At 38.1% G+C, this 17,396-nt stretch overlaps 1 protein-coding gene across 1 annotated transcript; it reads left to right on the plus strand.

The window, feature by feature from the left end:
* Positions 1-15: 15 nt before the first annotated feature.
* On the plus strand, positions 16-17,200 carry LOC137186692 (aminopeptidase N-like). Its single transcript, XM_067595753.1, has 21 exons — positions 16-594; positions 7,400-8,132; positions 8,279-8,421; positions 8,754-8,893; positions 9,065-9,191; positions 9,926-10,080; positions 10,483-10,596; positions 10,856-10,999; positions 11,488-11,553; positions 11,855-11,920; positions 12,011-12,186; positions 12,397-12,473; positions 12,579-12,712; positions 13,073-13,128; positions 13,228-13,375; positions 13,521-13,612; positions 13,763-13,873; positions 14,361-14,528; positions 15,870-16,010; positions 16,262-16,343; positions 16,466-17,200. The coding sequence occupies exons 2-21, from the start codon at positions 7,528-7,530 to the stop codon at positions 16,616-16,618; spliced, it is 2,898 nt and encodes a 965-aa protein (XP_067451854.1). The 5' UTR covers positions 16-594; positions 7,400-7,527; the 3' UTR covers positions 16,619-17,200.
* Positions 17,201-17,396: the final 196 nt, after the last annotated feature.

A 17,396-nucleotide genomic window follows, 5' to 3' on the forward strand; every position in this document is an offset into this window, starting at 1 on the left:
CGACAGACTAACTGACCTTTTTTGGATCTTTAAGGGTCGTATAAAGTGTGTTTGAGTCTCATGGGCTGTGTTTAGTGGTCAGATAGAATCAGATTCATTAAAGCCATACTCTGTTGGTATACCATGAAATCCAGTTAAGCCTCTCAAGTAAGGAGTTGTTTCTCTGTGTCAAAGACATTCCTTGCCAGTGATATAATCTGGAGTTTTTTCAAGTGCCAGCAGGTAAACAGTCACCAGGCTGCGTTCAAAACCACATCATGTGAAGCTCGCATTAGAACAGTCAGAACACTCTGTACCAGAAAGGATTTGAATTTTTTCTGCCCAACAATAAGTTAGCAGCATTGTTGACACAGGCACATTCTTTCAGCCCCTCTTCACACAAATTTAGGGATTTTTTTTTGTTAATTTAGGGGGTTGTTCCCTCCCTATATCCCTAGGAAAACCTGCGGTAGCTCTCACCACCCTCCCATCTCCACACTCGGAGATACAGACCGCGAGTGTTTCACATCAGCCAGGATCATTTTAGCTCAATTGCTGTGTCTCATGCTGACTTAAAGCAGAGCTCGCAGTGGACATCCAGCTACACAGGGTTTGGTATGTACTGCTTTCCCATGTTTGGCAATTTAATTTACACAACATACTGCATGCCAAGTCGCTCTTTTTGTTGCAGGTTGTGTTTTTCTCCACTGAAATCGTTCTACGATTGCCTGTACTGTAAGTTTTATTGCTTTTGGCGTCTGGTACAATGTTTTTCAGCTTCTTTTATGCTGAAAAGGTTTCTCAGAATTAGTCTGCAACAAACCAGAAAGATTTACACCTCAGAGAGAGAAAAGACTGGAGCACACTGATGGATTTGCAGCCTTTAATAGTGCAAATGTTTCCACAGTCTTACTGTCTGTTTGCACTATTAAAGGCTGCAAATCCATCAGTGTGCTCCAGTCTTTTCTCTCTCAAGTTCGCTGTTGCCTGATCTGAGAAGCACCTGATTCAGCTGCACATTGCTTGAAGATTTTAAAAAAAGATTTAGTATAGACAGTATAGACAGAATGTGTCCACAAAAATCTACATAAAACAAAACTACAAACTACTCTTTCAGTAGTATTCAAATACTTAATAGCACTTGCGTAATACAGTTGTAAAACACTTGTTGCCGTTACTAGGAAATAATTTGTTATGTTGTTATGCTTTGGCTTCACTGGTTGACTACATCTAGTGGGGGGCTGTACTGGATGTAAACTCTGCAACTCCTACAGCTGGTGAAAGCTTATCTGCACAGTGTGGCGCTTAGAACACACAGGATTGATAGTGCAGGTAGAATGATAATGCAAAAATGTGTGTACAGGTGATTAACAGTATTTTACCTTCACACATGAGATAAGATTAACTTTATTGATTCCCAACAGGAAATCTGGTTGAAATAGCAAAAGATAAAGTGTGAGAGAAGAGATAGATGATGTGGAGAAAAAAAAGACCATGTGTTGCACTGATGATGTGTTTTTTCTATACTGGCCAATGTAAGACTTGCATAGAAGGCAAATGGCCAGTTTTAGACATTCCCAGGTGTTACCAATAGTACAGCCACGTGCAAAGGACAGACTACTGCTCCTATACTCACAAGTGTCGCACAGTTTGTATGTTTATGTATGTGCACCGTGCGCATTGTACAGAGCATTTGATTACAAATAGGAGTTCTTGCACTGGTTTTGACCAGCAAGAACGCGCAGTACTTGCAGGGGACTGACGAGGAGAGTCTATTAAAATCACAGTATGAAACAGAGGTGGTCACATGGCTCTTTTGTTGTAATTTTTACTCCATGAAAATATGCTTTGGCCCCCCAAGATAAACATTGCCACTCAGCTGGCACTGGGAAAGTGCTAGGGATTTGTTTGACTTCTATTGCTTACTTACTCAGCATTAGCGTTTATCTTAACTGGATGCAGAAAAGGATGCTTTTCCATTACTTATATATTATAAAAATATTTAAAAGACTCATAAAAACTTGAAAATTCAATGTGAACATATTAGCAGTAATGTTTGGGGAGTATTTGAGAAACAGTTCTTATTTAAGTTCTCACAAGAACATTATGGCTTCAAGAATACAGACATTTTTCAGGCCTTGTGTGGCAGGAGCAGACTGATGATTGAGGGCATGTTTCATATTAAAGACAGATCCTAGAATGTCTACATTTGTTTGGTCTCGGTCTGCAGAGAGTTTAATCATTTCCAGATGTTCTTTACCTGGTGTTGGGTTCACATGGCAGTCACTGTTGATTTTTTTTTAATGCCTGGAAGACTCAAATATCTTTTCAGCCTACTTGTCTTTTCTTCATAATAAAATGACAGATAAGCTCGATATTAAGCAGGTCATAAAACTGCTGCACCTCACTTGATCTTTTAAACAGGTTGCCTGAGTTTGCTGTTTGATTGTCTCATCTCCTGCTGCCTGGTTTACGGGAAGAAATAGGCTGCAATAACAATACTAGTTAGAACTAGTAGGAATTCAAATGTACAGATTCATAATCTTACTTCTGCATTTAAAACTTTGTACTTTCATCACAATGAATGCTACCATCATGAAAATACAATGGAGTCAATTAATAATATGAATAAAATCTAACAGCGGATTCCTGACAAGCTGTTGTAGACTGGGTGTAGCTTATGTAGGCGGACTGAGCACCAGCTGTCAGCTGAAGTAAGCTTGTTTAGGTTTCTGTAACAAAGGAGACCTTATCTTTAGCTTTAGCCTCTCACTATCATAATTGTTATAAATTACTATTACAATGTATAATGGGTTGCAGATTGACCATCAGTAACCTTAATGTCCCATTTGATGTCACTCAGATATGGGATCTTTTTTTATTTAACAGCTACTGTGTGTTGTTTTATTATCTTGATACTTAATGACTTTTCCCAATTTTATGATAATTGCTTTTAAAAATGAATTTGGACTGATGATATTTTTCAGAAGTCCACAACAGAAAGTGACACATTACTTCAGTGTCTGGGTGACCCCAGCAGTAAAAACATGTTTGAAGATAATGGATTTTCATATTCTCCATATGATGCAATCATGTGTTAACAGTACTTTTTATGCAGCACTACCCTCCCAAATCTCAACTTGTTTTACTGGAATTTCTCTGATTGAAGTTTTTCAAGTCAATGGAGTAAACCCAAAATAATGTCACTGGTAGGATATGTTGCTCTCGATTTCTTTAGCTGTGAATGACTCTTTTTGCAAACAAAAGAAATATTTGCTCAGACATAGCTCATATCCCCTATACTGCATGAAATATTTCCTTATTTGGTTCTATAACAATGCTTTATGGTAATTTCTGTATTTTGTCAGCATCATCAAAAGTGCAAGCTCGATTTGTAGCAAAGGGAGGGGTTATGACTTCAATACCTTTCTACATATTGGCTTTTAATAAAGTCAGAAGAAAAATCATATTTAAAGAAAAAAAGATTGACTTTGCAATTAGCAGTGTGGTTTGTGAGTCCCCAAACAATGAGGAAGTAGAGCCAAGGTGCACAAACCACAAGTGTTAATCATGTTTAAACTCACTTTGTGCTGCTCACCAATAGTGAAAAAAGTACCTCTTTCTAAAAAGGAATTATAAGGAATAAAACTAATGGCTTTATTAGTGTTAATAAATCATTTAGTAATACTTTATACATCCATAAGCCATTAATAAGGACAACTTTTGGGTTGCCAGGTTGTGAAAAATCTATTTAGCTGGTTTATATTCTCCTCCAGCCTCATATATGTTGTCTTTTTAGGAAGCTGTTCATATCATCACAAAGTTATTCCAGAAGGTACCAGGACCATCTGACCAAAATTTATTAGCCTAATTAAGAATTACAACTCCTGACTCAAGCTTTCATTAGAAAATCCCAAAACCATTTTCCTTTTTTAATTACTTGCCAGCATTCACGACTACAGATGTAATAGCTGATTAGAAAATTAGTCATAAAAAAAAAGTCACCGCTTTCAGGTGTCAGGTCTGCGATTATAAATGTTAAAAATCATTAATAGGATTGTGAGTTGCAGACTTTCAACTGTAGCTCACAGTCTTCATCAGCAGATAAAGTTTGCTCGTTTTGTCATGGAGATGACTCTGTTGTCATAATTAAGTGAACTTTGGTCAAGGTGCAAGGTCAATAATCAACTTTTTCGCTCAACATTAATAGTTCTTCCAACACTAAAATCAATATAAGTTTCAACTTACAAATCCCTTGTAAAATATGCCCTATGGGAAAGTAGTAGAAAATATTTAATAGATACTGTCAGTGTAAAAACTGTTACTTAGATAACTGGGTGTTTCTCATACTCCCATAGGTACAATATCATGATCAAATGATGATGTAGCAGAGGAAACATCTGCACATGCTATCAGGTCAGAAAGGACAGATGTTTTACTCTAAACCAGGATTTTGTACTACAAGAGTGAGAGTATGTCATCCAGTGCCTTTTACTTTGAGTTTGTTTTCTCTCCTATCATGTATATCAGTATGCAGTGCACCACTGGATATTACCAGGGCTGCACCAAGATACCATAACTACATTTTATTTTACCTCTGACCTTTTATTAATAGGGAGGTGAAAATAGAGTTTTAATCCGCCATTCACATATCAATGTGGCCTTCTAGATACAAACTAAATGCAGGTTCTACAGATGATCCATCATTAGATAAATCAAAATCATTTTAATCACCTTCCATTACAATCTTCCTTACATAATGATTAGCATTTATGGTCTAGTGTGTGATCTTGTAATATAAATCTGTCAGACTGCTAAGTGTCAAGATATCAGCTGTAAATGTTGCTTATCAATAATTAACCAGAGACTCAATTAACTAGTCTTTTTTATAATGCTGTAGTCATCTTTGTTCTGATCATATTGTCCTTCCTGCCTGTGCAAAACCGAGTCATCACGTTCTGTTTCCTCCTACACGTGCTCAGTTGTAAAAGTCATGACTTTCTGTTCTTCACCCTCCTGATTAGTGTTTTATTAAAAATAAGGACACGCAGAGAAGAGTAGCAGTAATGACAAAATGCAACGGGAAATACAAACTACAAAACACAGACAAGAAAGACAGACCAATATTAAAAAGAAGAAATCTATAATACCAACAATAATAACCCCAAGCATGAGAAAAGGAAAAAAAAAAAACAATAATAGGGACGGGAGGGTTAAGCTTTTGACTTAATATTCTAGATCCATCTAAGATCCCTCAATATATTATAAGTACATTTCAGAAAATACATAATCTGTCCTGTTCTTTACTAAGAAAGCAATCAACTATTTTAATGAGAGGAATTTGCCTCCTCCAAATGGAGTGAGAGCACATCTCCAGTGTCCTACCCAACACAATATGATACAGTAGCTGTTCGAATTCAGTAACTAACAGAAGTTTACTGTTAATACTTCAAAGATATATCTGTCCATTAAATAAAAGGCTACAGCCAGCAGCCTTAGCTTAGCTTAGCACAAAAACTGGAAAGTGAGGGAAGCAACTAGCCTGGCTTTATCCAAAGGTAAAAATATCATCCTCCCAGCACCTATTAAACTGGAGTCATTAGTGAGAGGTTACCTGGAAACTTCAAGAAATGGTCCGGCACATAATGCACATGTATTTCATCTCTGGTGAAACTACATGTTTTGCTATGGACAAGTGCAGAAAATTAAATGTGACGTGCAATTATTTATTGCACATGTCACATTTAATTTTTGCTTTTGTCACCTTCACATATTTCACACACTTCATTTATTTGTCCATGGCACAGTCCATATTTCCTTTGTAGAGTCAATAATTCATTTCAAGTTTTATATACCTTATCAAAACTATTATTATTCCATTCTGTCGGTAGATTTAAAATTTTAAATTTAATTTTAATATTTTTTTGTTTATTTCATTATCTATTATTACCTTACTTTTGTTCTAATTTTATTCTTCTATTATTCTTTCTATTCTATCTATTATTCTTCTATCTTGGCCAACAAAACAGATTCTGACATTGTTGTTTTACCACTTTGGGTTTTTTATGGCATATTATGTGTTAATTGGTGAGCTTTACGGAGGATAGTTAGCCAAACTCGATGTATCCCCCCACTTCCAGTCTTTGTGCTAAAATAAGCCATCTGTAGCTACATATTTACTGAAGAGACATGGAGGTGGTAACATTACCCATCTTCTCATCACACTTTTGGCAAAAAAAACAAATAAGCATATTCCTCAAAATGTCAAACTATTCTTTTAAAGCATGTATTTTTTTTAAAGGAGAAACATCATAATATCCCTCTTACAGGAAAAAAAAGTTAATTTGTTAGCAAAACACCCTTGTTCAATTCAATACACTCATGGGTCTTGTGGTCCGCTGAATAACTATTCCTTCTGTCCTTAGTTGTCTTTTTCATAATCCAGTCCAGCAGGAACCTTGCAGTCACCCCTAAGAACTTTTCCCTCAGCCTCTCTGCATGGGGGACTTTGCAATACGTGTTGATGAGTTCTTCATGATGTTGATGCACTTCTCTAGAATGCCATAGCGAATACAAAAATGAAGTAAGGTAGTTTTGAAAAAATTTAGTAGAATTTCTGGCAGTTGTATTTATAATTAATGACCATGAATGGCTGAAATGTAATGATTTATTGTGGTTAAATACTGCTGTACATGTAGCACATGTACAGTAACAATGATACTACAATGCCAGTTTTGAGCACCAAAGATTCTGCACCATTACTTGACATTCATGAATCTGAGAGCTGCTGAGTTACGGACAAAATGACCCAGGTCTTTCCATCCTCCCATTTTTCTCTAGGTATTATGAACATGTCTTTTGGCCATGTTAATAGCTCAACCTTTAACTTAGGAGAGACAAGACTTGGTGTACTAGACAAACACAGACTGAGTCCCCTCAGAGTCCTGCTCTGACCTCCTGATTCAGGCATGGGGAAAGTCTACTATGTCAGTAAAAATGTGGGACTTGGGCTGCTTGTACTGGCAGCCAGCAGGAACCTTGCAGTCACCCCTGAGAACTTTTCCCTCAGCCTCTCTGCATGGGGGACTTTGCAATACGTGCTGATGAGTTCTTCATGATGTTGATGCACTTCTCTAGAATGCCATAGCGAATACAAAAATGAAGTAAGGTAGTTTTGAAAAAATTTAGTAGAATTTCTGGCAGTTGTATTTATAATTAATGAACATGAATGGCTGAAATGTAATGATTTATTGTGGTTAAATACTTCTGTACATGTAGCACATGTACAGTAACAATGATACTACAATGCCAGTTTTGAACACCAAAGATTCTGCACCATTACTTGACATTCATGAATCTGAGAGCTGCTGAGTTGCGGACAAAATGACCCAGGTCTTTCCATCTTCCCATTTTTCTCTAGGTATTATGAACATGTCTTTTTGCCATGTTAATAGCTCAACCTTTAACTAAGGAGAGACGAGACTTGGTGCACTGGACAAACACAGACTGAGTCCCCTCAGAGTCCTGCTCTGACCTCCTGATTCAGGCATGGGGAAAGTCTACTATGTCAGTAAAAATGTGGGACTTGGGCTGCTTGTACTGGCGGCCAGCGCTCTGGCTACGATTATAGCTCTGTCCATTGCCTACAACAAGGAAAGAGCTAAGAATCAAGGCAATCCAGGACATGGATCAACAGACAGCACCAGCATGCCTTCACCCGCCACTACCCCCTTCATCTCAAAGGAGCCTTGGGATCACTACAGACTTCCAGACACCCTCGTTCCTCTCCACTACAATGTGACCCTGTGGCCTCGGTTGGAGCTCAATGCAGATGACATGTACATCTTCACTGGACATTCAGTAGTGGTGTTCAAATGCATGAAGGAAACAGACCTCATCCTCATCCACTCCAACAAGCTGAACCTCACCATCTTCAATGGGCACCATGCTAAGCTGAGTAGACTGGACGACGTCACTGTACCTGCTATACAAAAGTCTTGGCTTGTGGTGAAGACAGAGTATCTGGTTCTTCAGTTACGAAGCAAACTAACTGTGGGAACACTTTATAAACTTTACACTGAATTTCGGGGGGAGCTGGCAGACGACCTGGAAGGCTTCTACAGGAGTGAATACATTGACAATGGTGTGAAGAAGTAAGCAATGACATAGTGTACATTAATGATGGACCATCATTCTACAGTTAATTTCATGGCTCAAATGTTGCTGTCGTCGGGACTTTGGATTATCTCCTTTGGTTGATGTTTATTATGTGTTAATGTTTAATTTGAACATTTTGCAGAGTTGTTGCTACCTCGCAGATGCAAGCAACGTACGCCAGGAAAACCTTCCCTTGCTTTGACGAGCCAGCCATGAAAGCCGTCTTCAAAATCGTCATCATCCACAATCGAGATACCGTGGCTCTGTCCAATGGCCTGGAAATTGGTTCGTTTTCGAAACAAAACAAACAAAAAAATAAATTTAGTCCTTTAAAATGTGTCTTACATCTTAGTGGAAACTGGAGAAAACAGATTATATAAGAGGCATTTTACAAGATATTAAACAGACTGTCATAAAAGTTACTTTCAAAGTAGACAACATGATGAAGACGAGGAGATAGACCATATGTTTTATATTATCAGATGTCTCTGTTGTGTGCGAGACAGTTTTGTTATAAATAATTAATGACTTGGGCAATAGGTTATGAGAAAATCAGCAACTAGATACTGTTAATGCTAACAGAGTGTCAAGGTCTAACTCTTCCTCTCCCTGTACAGACACCGCAGACACTGTCATCGATGGCGTGGCTGTCAGAAAAACCACATTTGAGCCCACAAAGAGAATGTCCACATATGTGCTGGCATTTATTGTCACTGACTTTGTTAACATTCAGACGAACGAACAAAACAATTTGTTGGTAAGAACTTTTCTTCCCTATATTTACATTGATTTCCATTACCATTGAGGTCAGCTTACAATTTATTCCTTGATCACCAGCAGTCCAAACAGGTTGCTCCATCTAGAGAGAGAGAGAGAGATACAGGTTTTTAAAGTTATCGTGGACTACAAGCCCTTCTATTCTTTGCAGATCCGAATCTGGGCTCGAAGAAAAGCCATAGAAGACAGTCAGGGTGACTATGCTCTCAGTGTTACAGGGCCGATCCTTCAGTTTTATGAGCACTATTACAACGCAACATATCCACTTTCCAAGTCAGGTAGGTCAACTCAGCATCAATGTGCTGAGGCAATCATTTTCCTCTGAGGACAGAAACATTAATCCCATTTCATTTATTTCAGTCAGCACACATTGTCTTTGCAATTGGAAAGAGATTTTATTCATTATGTGCAAGCATTGGACATTTGCTATTGAGCATTTTTCCTGTGCTCAGAAGCGTCTTTTCTTTAGATCAACATTACAAGAACCAGTATTGACTCAAATAGTAAAAAAACAGACAAAGCAACACAACATATAGTCATATGATACTCCCAGGATGCACCATTGTCTCAAAAGGTCTCAAAACCTTCTCATGAAGGTTGCCTAACTTTAAGAAAGTAACTTCAACTCTCAACACATGTTTCTCTAACCTTAACAAGGTGATAATCTTAACCCAAACCATGATCTTTCCCTAAACCTAACCAAGTGGTTTTTGTGCCTAAACCAGATATTAACCATAGTGTTGTCACATCATAAAACGTCATCATGTTTTTTTAACAATGATTTGTAACTGTTTTGAAAAGCACGAGACAAATTATGTTGTCTTGCCAATTACTGCTGATAAGGGCACCAAATTGCTTCATTCTGGAGTGCACACTGTCAAAAGGCATATTTGGTCATTTTATTTGAAGGACTTGTTGGATTGAGGTTAAGTGTATATTATCATGGCTTTGATGGTCCATTTAGAAGACACCTAGGTTGTCTTTGAATTTCTGATGTTTTTGTCTTCTCCAGATCAGATAGCTCTGCCTGACTTCAATGCTGGGGCAATGGAGAACTGGGGTCTGATCACATACAGGGAGACGGCCCTGCTCTTTGACCCCATTATATCCTCCACTGGAAACAAAGAGAGAGTTACAACTGTCATCTCCCATGAACTGGCACACATGGTAGGTCACAATATTTCTGCCACATTGCTGTGTTCACATCAGACCCAGTTTCAGTAATGAAAACAAAAAAAAGGATAGAATGTTATAATAGAGGGTTATATAAGTAGGACATTGGTGCAAACCATCGACTAGTAAGTTTTAGTTGCTTTTAACAAAATTAAGCTTATTCAAATAAAATCTCAACAAAGTCTTCCTCCTCTCTGGTGAAGAACACAATGATGTTGTAAGAATACATTTTGCCACAGTACTTAACCTCCCTTTGCAAAAGCAGATTACTCAGTTTACTGTCAGACACCAGCGATGTTCACGGAAACATTAATTCTCTGAGAATGTGCTGTAATCACACAAGACTTTAGTGGGTACAGTAGCGGAACTATTTTCGTATGTGTCATGTTTTTTTAGTGGTTTGGAAACTTGGTGACTTTGCAATGGTGGAATGATCTGTGGCTGAACGAGGGCTTTGCATCATACGTGGAGTACCTGGGAGCTGACCATGCTGAGCCCACCTGGAACATTGTAAGAGTTTGTACCTTCAAAGACAGTGAGCCTTGACACCCCTCACAAGAAATGTACTGTTATGTTTCAAGCTTTATGATGACCTCACTGTTGTATTTAGCAAGTTGGGTTTGGAGTATCTTTGGTAGGGAACAAAGTATGGTTAAAGTAAATGAGTAAGCAAGAGATACATAGACATACAGTTTAGTGATGTATTAATCATCAGCCCCTCACAGATAAGTTTAAACCTGTTCTAACTCATCTCTCTGCTTGGCTGCAGAAAGACCTGATTATTCTATATGACATCCACAAAGTCTTCGCTGTGGATGCCTTGGCATCCTCCCACCCACTGTCCCGCCGAGAAGAGGAGGTCAATGATCCTGCTCAGATCAGTGAGATGTTCAACACCATCTCCTACAGCAAGGTCTGCTCCTCTGACACAGTTTTACACAGTACCTGATACAGGACCTTTGCAGACATACAATATTTACAGCTTTGCACAACAGAACTCTTTGCTATTAATTTTACATTTAGGAGTGACGAGCCTTTAAGATACTCAAAAATGAGGTGATGCCTTAGGAAAGTTAAAGTTTTACTTTCCATATTAAGGCAGTTTTACCTGATAATTTATATAAAATGATATATAAAACCATTGACCTACAAAATGTTACCCAGGAAAAATGCCTTTATCAAACAACCATAGTAAAAATAATACATTTATCCAAAAATATGTAGTAAGGCTATTTTTTTCCATCGATCCATTCCTGGATCTTGAAATTTCTATCTGAGCCACAATAGCCCATGAGGGAAACATCTTGTTTTAATATTTTCCTTGGAATGAATGTAAGAGTCTTTGCTGTTACGAGAAGTTGAAACCAACCAAATTCATGTGGTTAATGTGTTTGTTTTCAGGGAGCAGCGGTGCTCAGGATGCTGTCAGAATTTCTCAGTGAGCCTGTTTTTGCCAAAGGACTCAGTGTGAGTATTAACTCTATTATAAGACCTCATCACTGAATCACGACTCCCATGTGTGACAGAGTCTGTGACAAAACGAACTAAATTCATCAAGACATGATGAGTGTGTGTGAGTACAACAAAAGATTGTTATTTAAATGTATGATATGTGGCTTTCTGTGTGCAATAGTTTGTCAGTTGAGATTCTGATAGACTTTTTTACTACATGTTGCCTAATACAGCTTTATCATTTTGATTACGGATGACAATCTGTTGACAGTTATTGACAGTTGTCCTGCTGTTTATCCCATCTTTCTTTCCTCAGTCTTACCTGAATACATTCGCGTTCAAGAACACAGTATATACAGACTTGTGGGACCATCTCCAACAGGTTGGTTTAGTAAAAAAACATCACACTCACAGCTGTGTTTTGCATGGGTGTGTGTTTCTTCAATTCCTGCTGCCCTCTGTTTGTTGTCAGGCAGTTGAAAACACACCAGGCATGCATATTCCACACACCGTCCATGACATCATGCACCGCTGGACCCTTCAGATGGGCTTCCCAGTGGTCACTATTAACACTCGGACAGGAAGTATCACCCAGAAACACTTCCTGTTGGATCCAGACTCAGTGGTGGACAGGCCCTCTCAGTTCAAGTAGGAATCAGTTTTACCTTATCCTGTAAGTTCCATGTAGACGATAAATGCAGAATTTCATCCCAACATGAGATATCCTCCATTTGGATTAATGTCTGCTTTGTTAAAACAATCACTGCTGACTGATATCTTAGCTCTTGATGTATGGTTGTTAAAAACCGCCACTGTTCTGTGTCGTCACTCATCATCTCTTTTTGTTTGTCTGTTCAGTTACACATGGTTTGTCCCGATTAAATGGATGAAGACAGGTGTGGAGCAGCAACAGTACTGGCTCCTTCATAAGACAGGTGCAGTCATAGTTCTTCTATATAAGACCTACATATTAGAGAAGCAAAGACATGGTGTCCACTGAATATTTTGCAGCCTTGAATTCCTTTCATATTTTTTACTAGACACCAACAATCAGATGAAAGTGTCAGGAGAGGATTGGGTGTTGGCGAACACCAATGTATCTGGATATTTCAGGGTGAACTATGATGCTGAAAACTGGAATCGTCTCCTCTCCCTGCTCAACACCAACCATAAGGTGAGTCACATGTCTTTTCACCTGTCTGACATTCTTCATTCTATGCAGTTTATTTGTCCACTTTTAGATAGATTCAGAATATTCAGTTGCTGTCCTCTTTCCTGTTCTACACATGCATGGTTTCAGAGTTTTTATAAATTATGATTAATCTGGTAGTTTTGGAAAATTTCATTTTTGATTCTACATTTTGATAATGGTTTCTGAAACTACAGACCCCAGGGCAGTGTAATGAAAAATTAAAATGACTATAAAATGAAGTTATTATGGCTTTTTTCAGCTGGTCTGTTTGCTTCACTGCATCAGTTTGGTTGTCTGTGATATAATTTGTAAATGTAGATGTATGTGTGTCATTGCCTACAGAGTTTATCAATCATCAACAGAGCACAGATCATAGATGATGCGTTCAACCTAGCAAGGTAATGAAAAATAAGTATTTAAAGTATTCAACACCTCAGACATTGTGTGTCAACAAAGAATGTAAAAGATTTTTTTATTTATTTTTTTGCCATGTGTAGAGCTAAAATAATCAATACAACACTAGCCTTGAAAACTACCAAATACTTGTCCAAGGAGAGAGACTACATCCCCTGGGAGTCTGCACTGAGAAACCTCAACTACTACATCCTCATGTTTGACCGCTCTGAGGTCTATGGAGCTTTCCAGGTTAGTATTGCTTTACTACTAATATGAAAACTAATATTGATAGTCATTCTGATGCCAATTGAAATGCATAAAAGGAAAGAGTACAATGACTGGACATAAAAAACTATTATTATACACTATATATGCAATTTTTTAAAAATTTTAGGCATACCTCAAGAAACAAATCCAACCACTTTTTGACCACTTCAAGACAATTACAGTTAACTGGACTAGAGTACCTACAGGACACACCGACCAGTAAGAAATCTTTTCCCAGAAAAAAGCACACGATTTACTATTTGTTGACATAATTTAATTCAGTGCAATAATGTAATTCATTTGGACTGTTACCCTTTCTACAAGTCTCATTAGTTTTTTCCTAATATCCTTTATCACGTTCCCTCTCAGGTATAATCAGATTAATGCTATTGGAACAGCCTGCAGTATGGGTGTGGTGGGTTGCAGGGAGCTGACAAAAAGCTGGTTCAAACAGTGGATGGAAAACCCACATGAAAACCCGTGAGTACGAAGAACTTTAAGTCAGTTCTTTTATGTTTTAAAATTTGAGATTTAAATATCTGTCCCAAACAGTCAGTGAAACAACTGTACAGACGTTAGCTGTAGCTATCTGGCAACATACTGTACACACTGACTGTGTGTGTAAGGAGTGAGCATGAGCGGTTGTGTGTGTTTGCATTCACATATTCACAGTATATAACTAAATGATTGCACATAACATAAACGGCAGAATTTTCACTTCCTTGTTCGCCAATAAGCAACCAATAATCAAGAAAAGTTTCAGAAGTCCCTGTGACAATACATGAAAAAATACTGAAGTGACCCTGTAATTATAGACAATGAAATCTGCTAGTAGGTAGTCAAAATATCTTACAGCCCCATCACTAATAATTGCCACCTTAATTAGTACCATGGACCCCTCTTGGCTCTGTGAGATTAGTGTGGTATTCATTTTCCAATCTACACTGTTTATCTTGATATTGACCAGGATCCATCCCAACTTGAAAAGCACGGTTTACTGCATGGCCATAGCCTTTGGTGGCGTGGAGGAGTGGGACTTTGCCTGGAGAATGTTCAAGAACGCCACTCTAGCATCTGAAGCTACCAAGCTCAGGTCAGCATTGGCCTGTGCCAAAGCACCTTGGCTTTTGAACAGGTACGTGCAGCATCCTGATCTGTGAGAATATTTACAGTGTTTTGTGAATAAGACACTTCTATTAACTCTACCAGTGTATGACAGGTACAAATACGTGGAGAGTTTTTTATTTTCTATTCTGCAGGCCACTATTTTCAGTTGTTTCCTGTAATTTTCAAAGAAGACACTAACTGGGTTGATTAATAATAATGAAAATCACTTGATACATTGGATAGTCGAACATTCATTTGAACATTTGTTCAAAACAAGATAGCCATGACAGATACAGCATGTAACCTGGTGTTTTCCTGTAGAATGATTTAAAGTGAGACTATAAAATTTCTGAACAGCATCCTCTGTGGACACAAGTAAAAATTACAGTATAATGATATATAAAACCATTGAAATTCTATCTGTAACATACTAAAATGTAACATTAGGTTAACTGCTGGACTGTTTGTGCAGAACTTTTAGTGATATGACTGTAGAGATGTTAGCTGTGGCTATGGCTAGCAACACACCAACTGTGTGTGTTTGTGCGACAGAACTCACTGGCATGGATGAATCTTTGCCTGAATCACACCTTCTTGCATCTGTCTGTTGACTTTGCATGCAATTGTGCCGTGTCTAAAATTAGCTTTGCATTCTGTCTGAGCACACCTTAGTTCAATGACTTAAAGCAATGGTGCGACAGAAATACTTTCTTGCTGTGAGTTAGATGAGAAGGTTGATACCTTTCACTCTCATATTTGTCTGTTAACTATAAGGATACGGCCAGCAGCTGGTTAGCTTAGCTTAGCATAAAGACTAGAAATGGTGAAACAGCTACTCTCTGTTCAAAGGTAAAAAAATCATCTTCCAAGACCACTAAAACTCACTAATTAACACGTTATGTCTTGTTTATTTGATCTGTAAAAAACAAGTGTACAAATGACAGATTGTGCTTTGCCTATTCAACTATTTCTCTCACTATTTCTTGGCCTGGAACAGTTACTTCCTGAAGTCTCTGCTGGTTGCTTGGCAACCTCAGGGTAAAACCACAACCGGTTGTTTACTTACATTTTTTATGAATTGAACAAATGAGATATAAGGTGTCAATTAGTGGTTTTAGAGATTTAGAGGTTAGACTAGCTGTTTCCCCCTGTTTCTTTGTGCAAAGCTAAGCTAACCCAGTGCTGGCTGTGGCATTATATTTAATGAAGAGCAGTATCAATCTTTTCATCTAACTCTTGGCAAGAAACCGAAAAAGTTTAAATTTACCAAAATGTCAAATTATTGCTTCAACAAAAAGGTAACAAACACATCACCCTTTTAATATGGCCCAGGTGTTTAAAATATTGAACGATCTTTTGCATGAGCCAGGTATCTGGAGTACACCCTGGACCCAACTAAGATCCGCAAGCAAGACACCACCTCTACCATCCAATACATTGCTGGAAATGTTGTGGGGATGCCGCTGGCCTGGAACTTCATCAGAGAAAGATGGAGCTTCATTTTCCAGCAGTAAGAGCTCAGCTTAACTCCTAACATGAGGGTTTGTTGGAAAAACAGTCAGCACTCTTGAGGAATGATGTAAGAATGGGATGAAAGATTAAATAAACAGCATCCACAATAGCTCTTAACTGAGCGTAAAAGTCAGGAACACTGAGGATTTCTTGGTATTCCTTGGATGTAACCTTTGCCTTTACTTGCAGATTTTCCTGTTTACATTGACATTTATCTGGTGTTTAACGGCATCTTTCTTTGTGTTTTAGGTATGGAAAAGGATCATTTTCCTTCTCTAATCTCATCAGTGATATCACAAGGAGATTCTCTACAGAGTTTGAGTTGCAGGAGGTATGCGGTCCACACAGCCACAACTATAATGAAATACACACGAAATTCTCCTGAGGCTGTTTAGAAAAGAAAGACAAGAAATGCAGAAATGTTTGTGTCTTTGTTTTTGTTTCTCTATGCAGCTAAGGAAATTCAAAGAAGACAATCGAGATGTTGGTTTTGGCTCAGGCACCTTGGCCCTGGAGCAGGCTATAGAGAAGACCATAGCCAACATCAAATGGGTGACAGAGAATAAAGCCCATGTGCTGAAGTGGTTTACTGAGGAGTCCACATGAGAATACCTGGAAGTCAAAATGATGCTCTCTCTCTTTTTTGTGTACTGTCAGGGATATGTAATGAATGACAATCACTATAATCATCAGGTACAACAAATGCCCTGTTCTTTTCTTGGTGACTGATGTAACACAATACCTCACTGGACACCAACTTCAGTGCAAAAGAACAGACACATGATCATCAGTGGATCACATGTATCATTATATCAAGAAATGTAGTTATCAGTTGATTTGTAGTTGAACTCTCACCTCTAGTCTGTGATCATCATAAAGAAAACCAGTGTAACAAAAATAGCTTTACTCACATAACATTTATTTTTACCATCAAAAAAATATTAATATATGTCGCTTTCTTTTCACATTATACATTGCTGCTTTCTATGATGTATGCAAAGCATGTATACCATAAACACAGGGCATTAATCCACTAGTAGAGCATCAGAGTGACTTTAATGTATTACAGTGAAATGACTGAAACTGTGTTGGATGGACACCACACATTAATCATGATACCTTTCATGCAAACTTGATTCTGTATGATGGACTGCGTAACAGTTCAATAAAATTGTCTGTGTGTGGGTGTGTGCCTGAGTGTGTGTACAGTATGTGTTTATCCCTGCAAATGTGCGATGAATATAAGTTTGTCTCTGTTTTTTTCAACTTTGGAAAACTAACATTTCCTGAAGCTCCCTCCGTGTTAGGCTAAGATGCTATTCTCAGGACTGGATGTCTTTACATTGAGAATAATTTTGCCCTTCAGTGGTTGGACAGAACGGTA

This window comes from Thunnus thynnus, chromosome 1 (assembly GCF_963924715.1).
Source record: "Thunnus thynnus chromosome 1, fThuThy2.1, whole genome shotgun sequence".
NCBI lineage: Eukaryota > Metazoa > Chordata > Actinopteri > Scombriformes > Scombridae > Thunnus > Thunnus thynnus.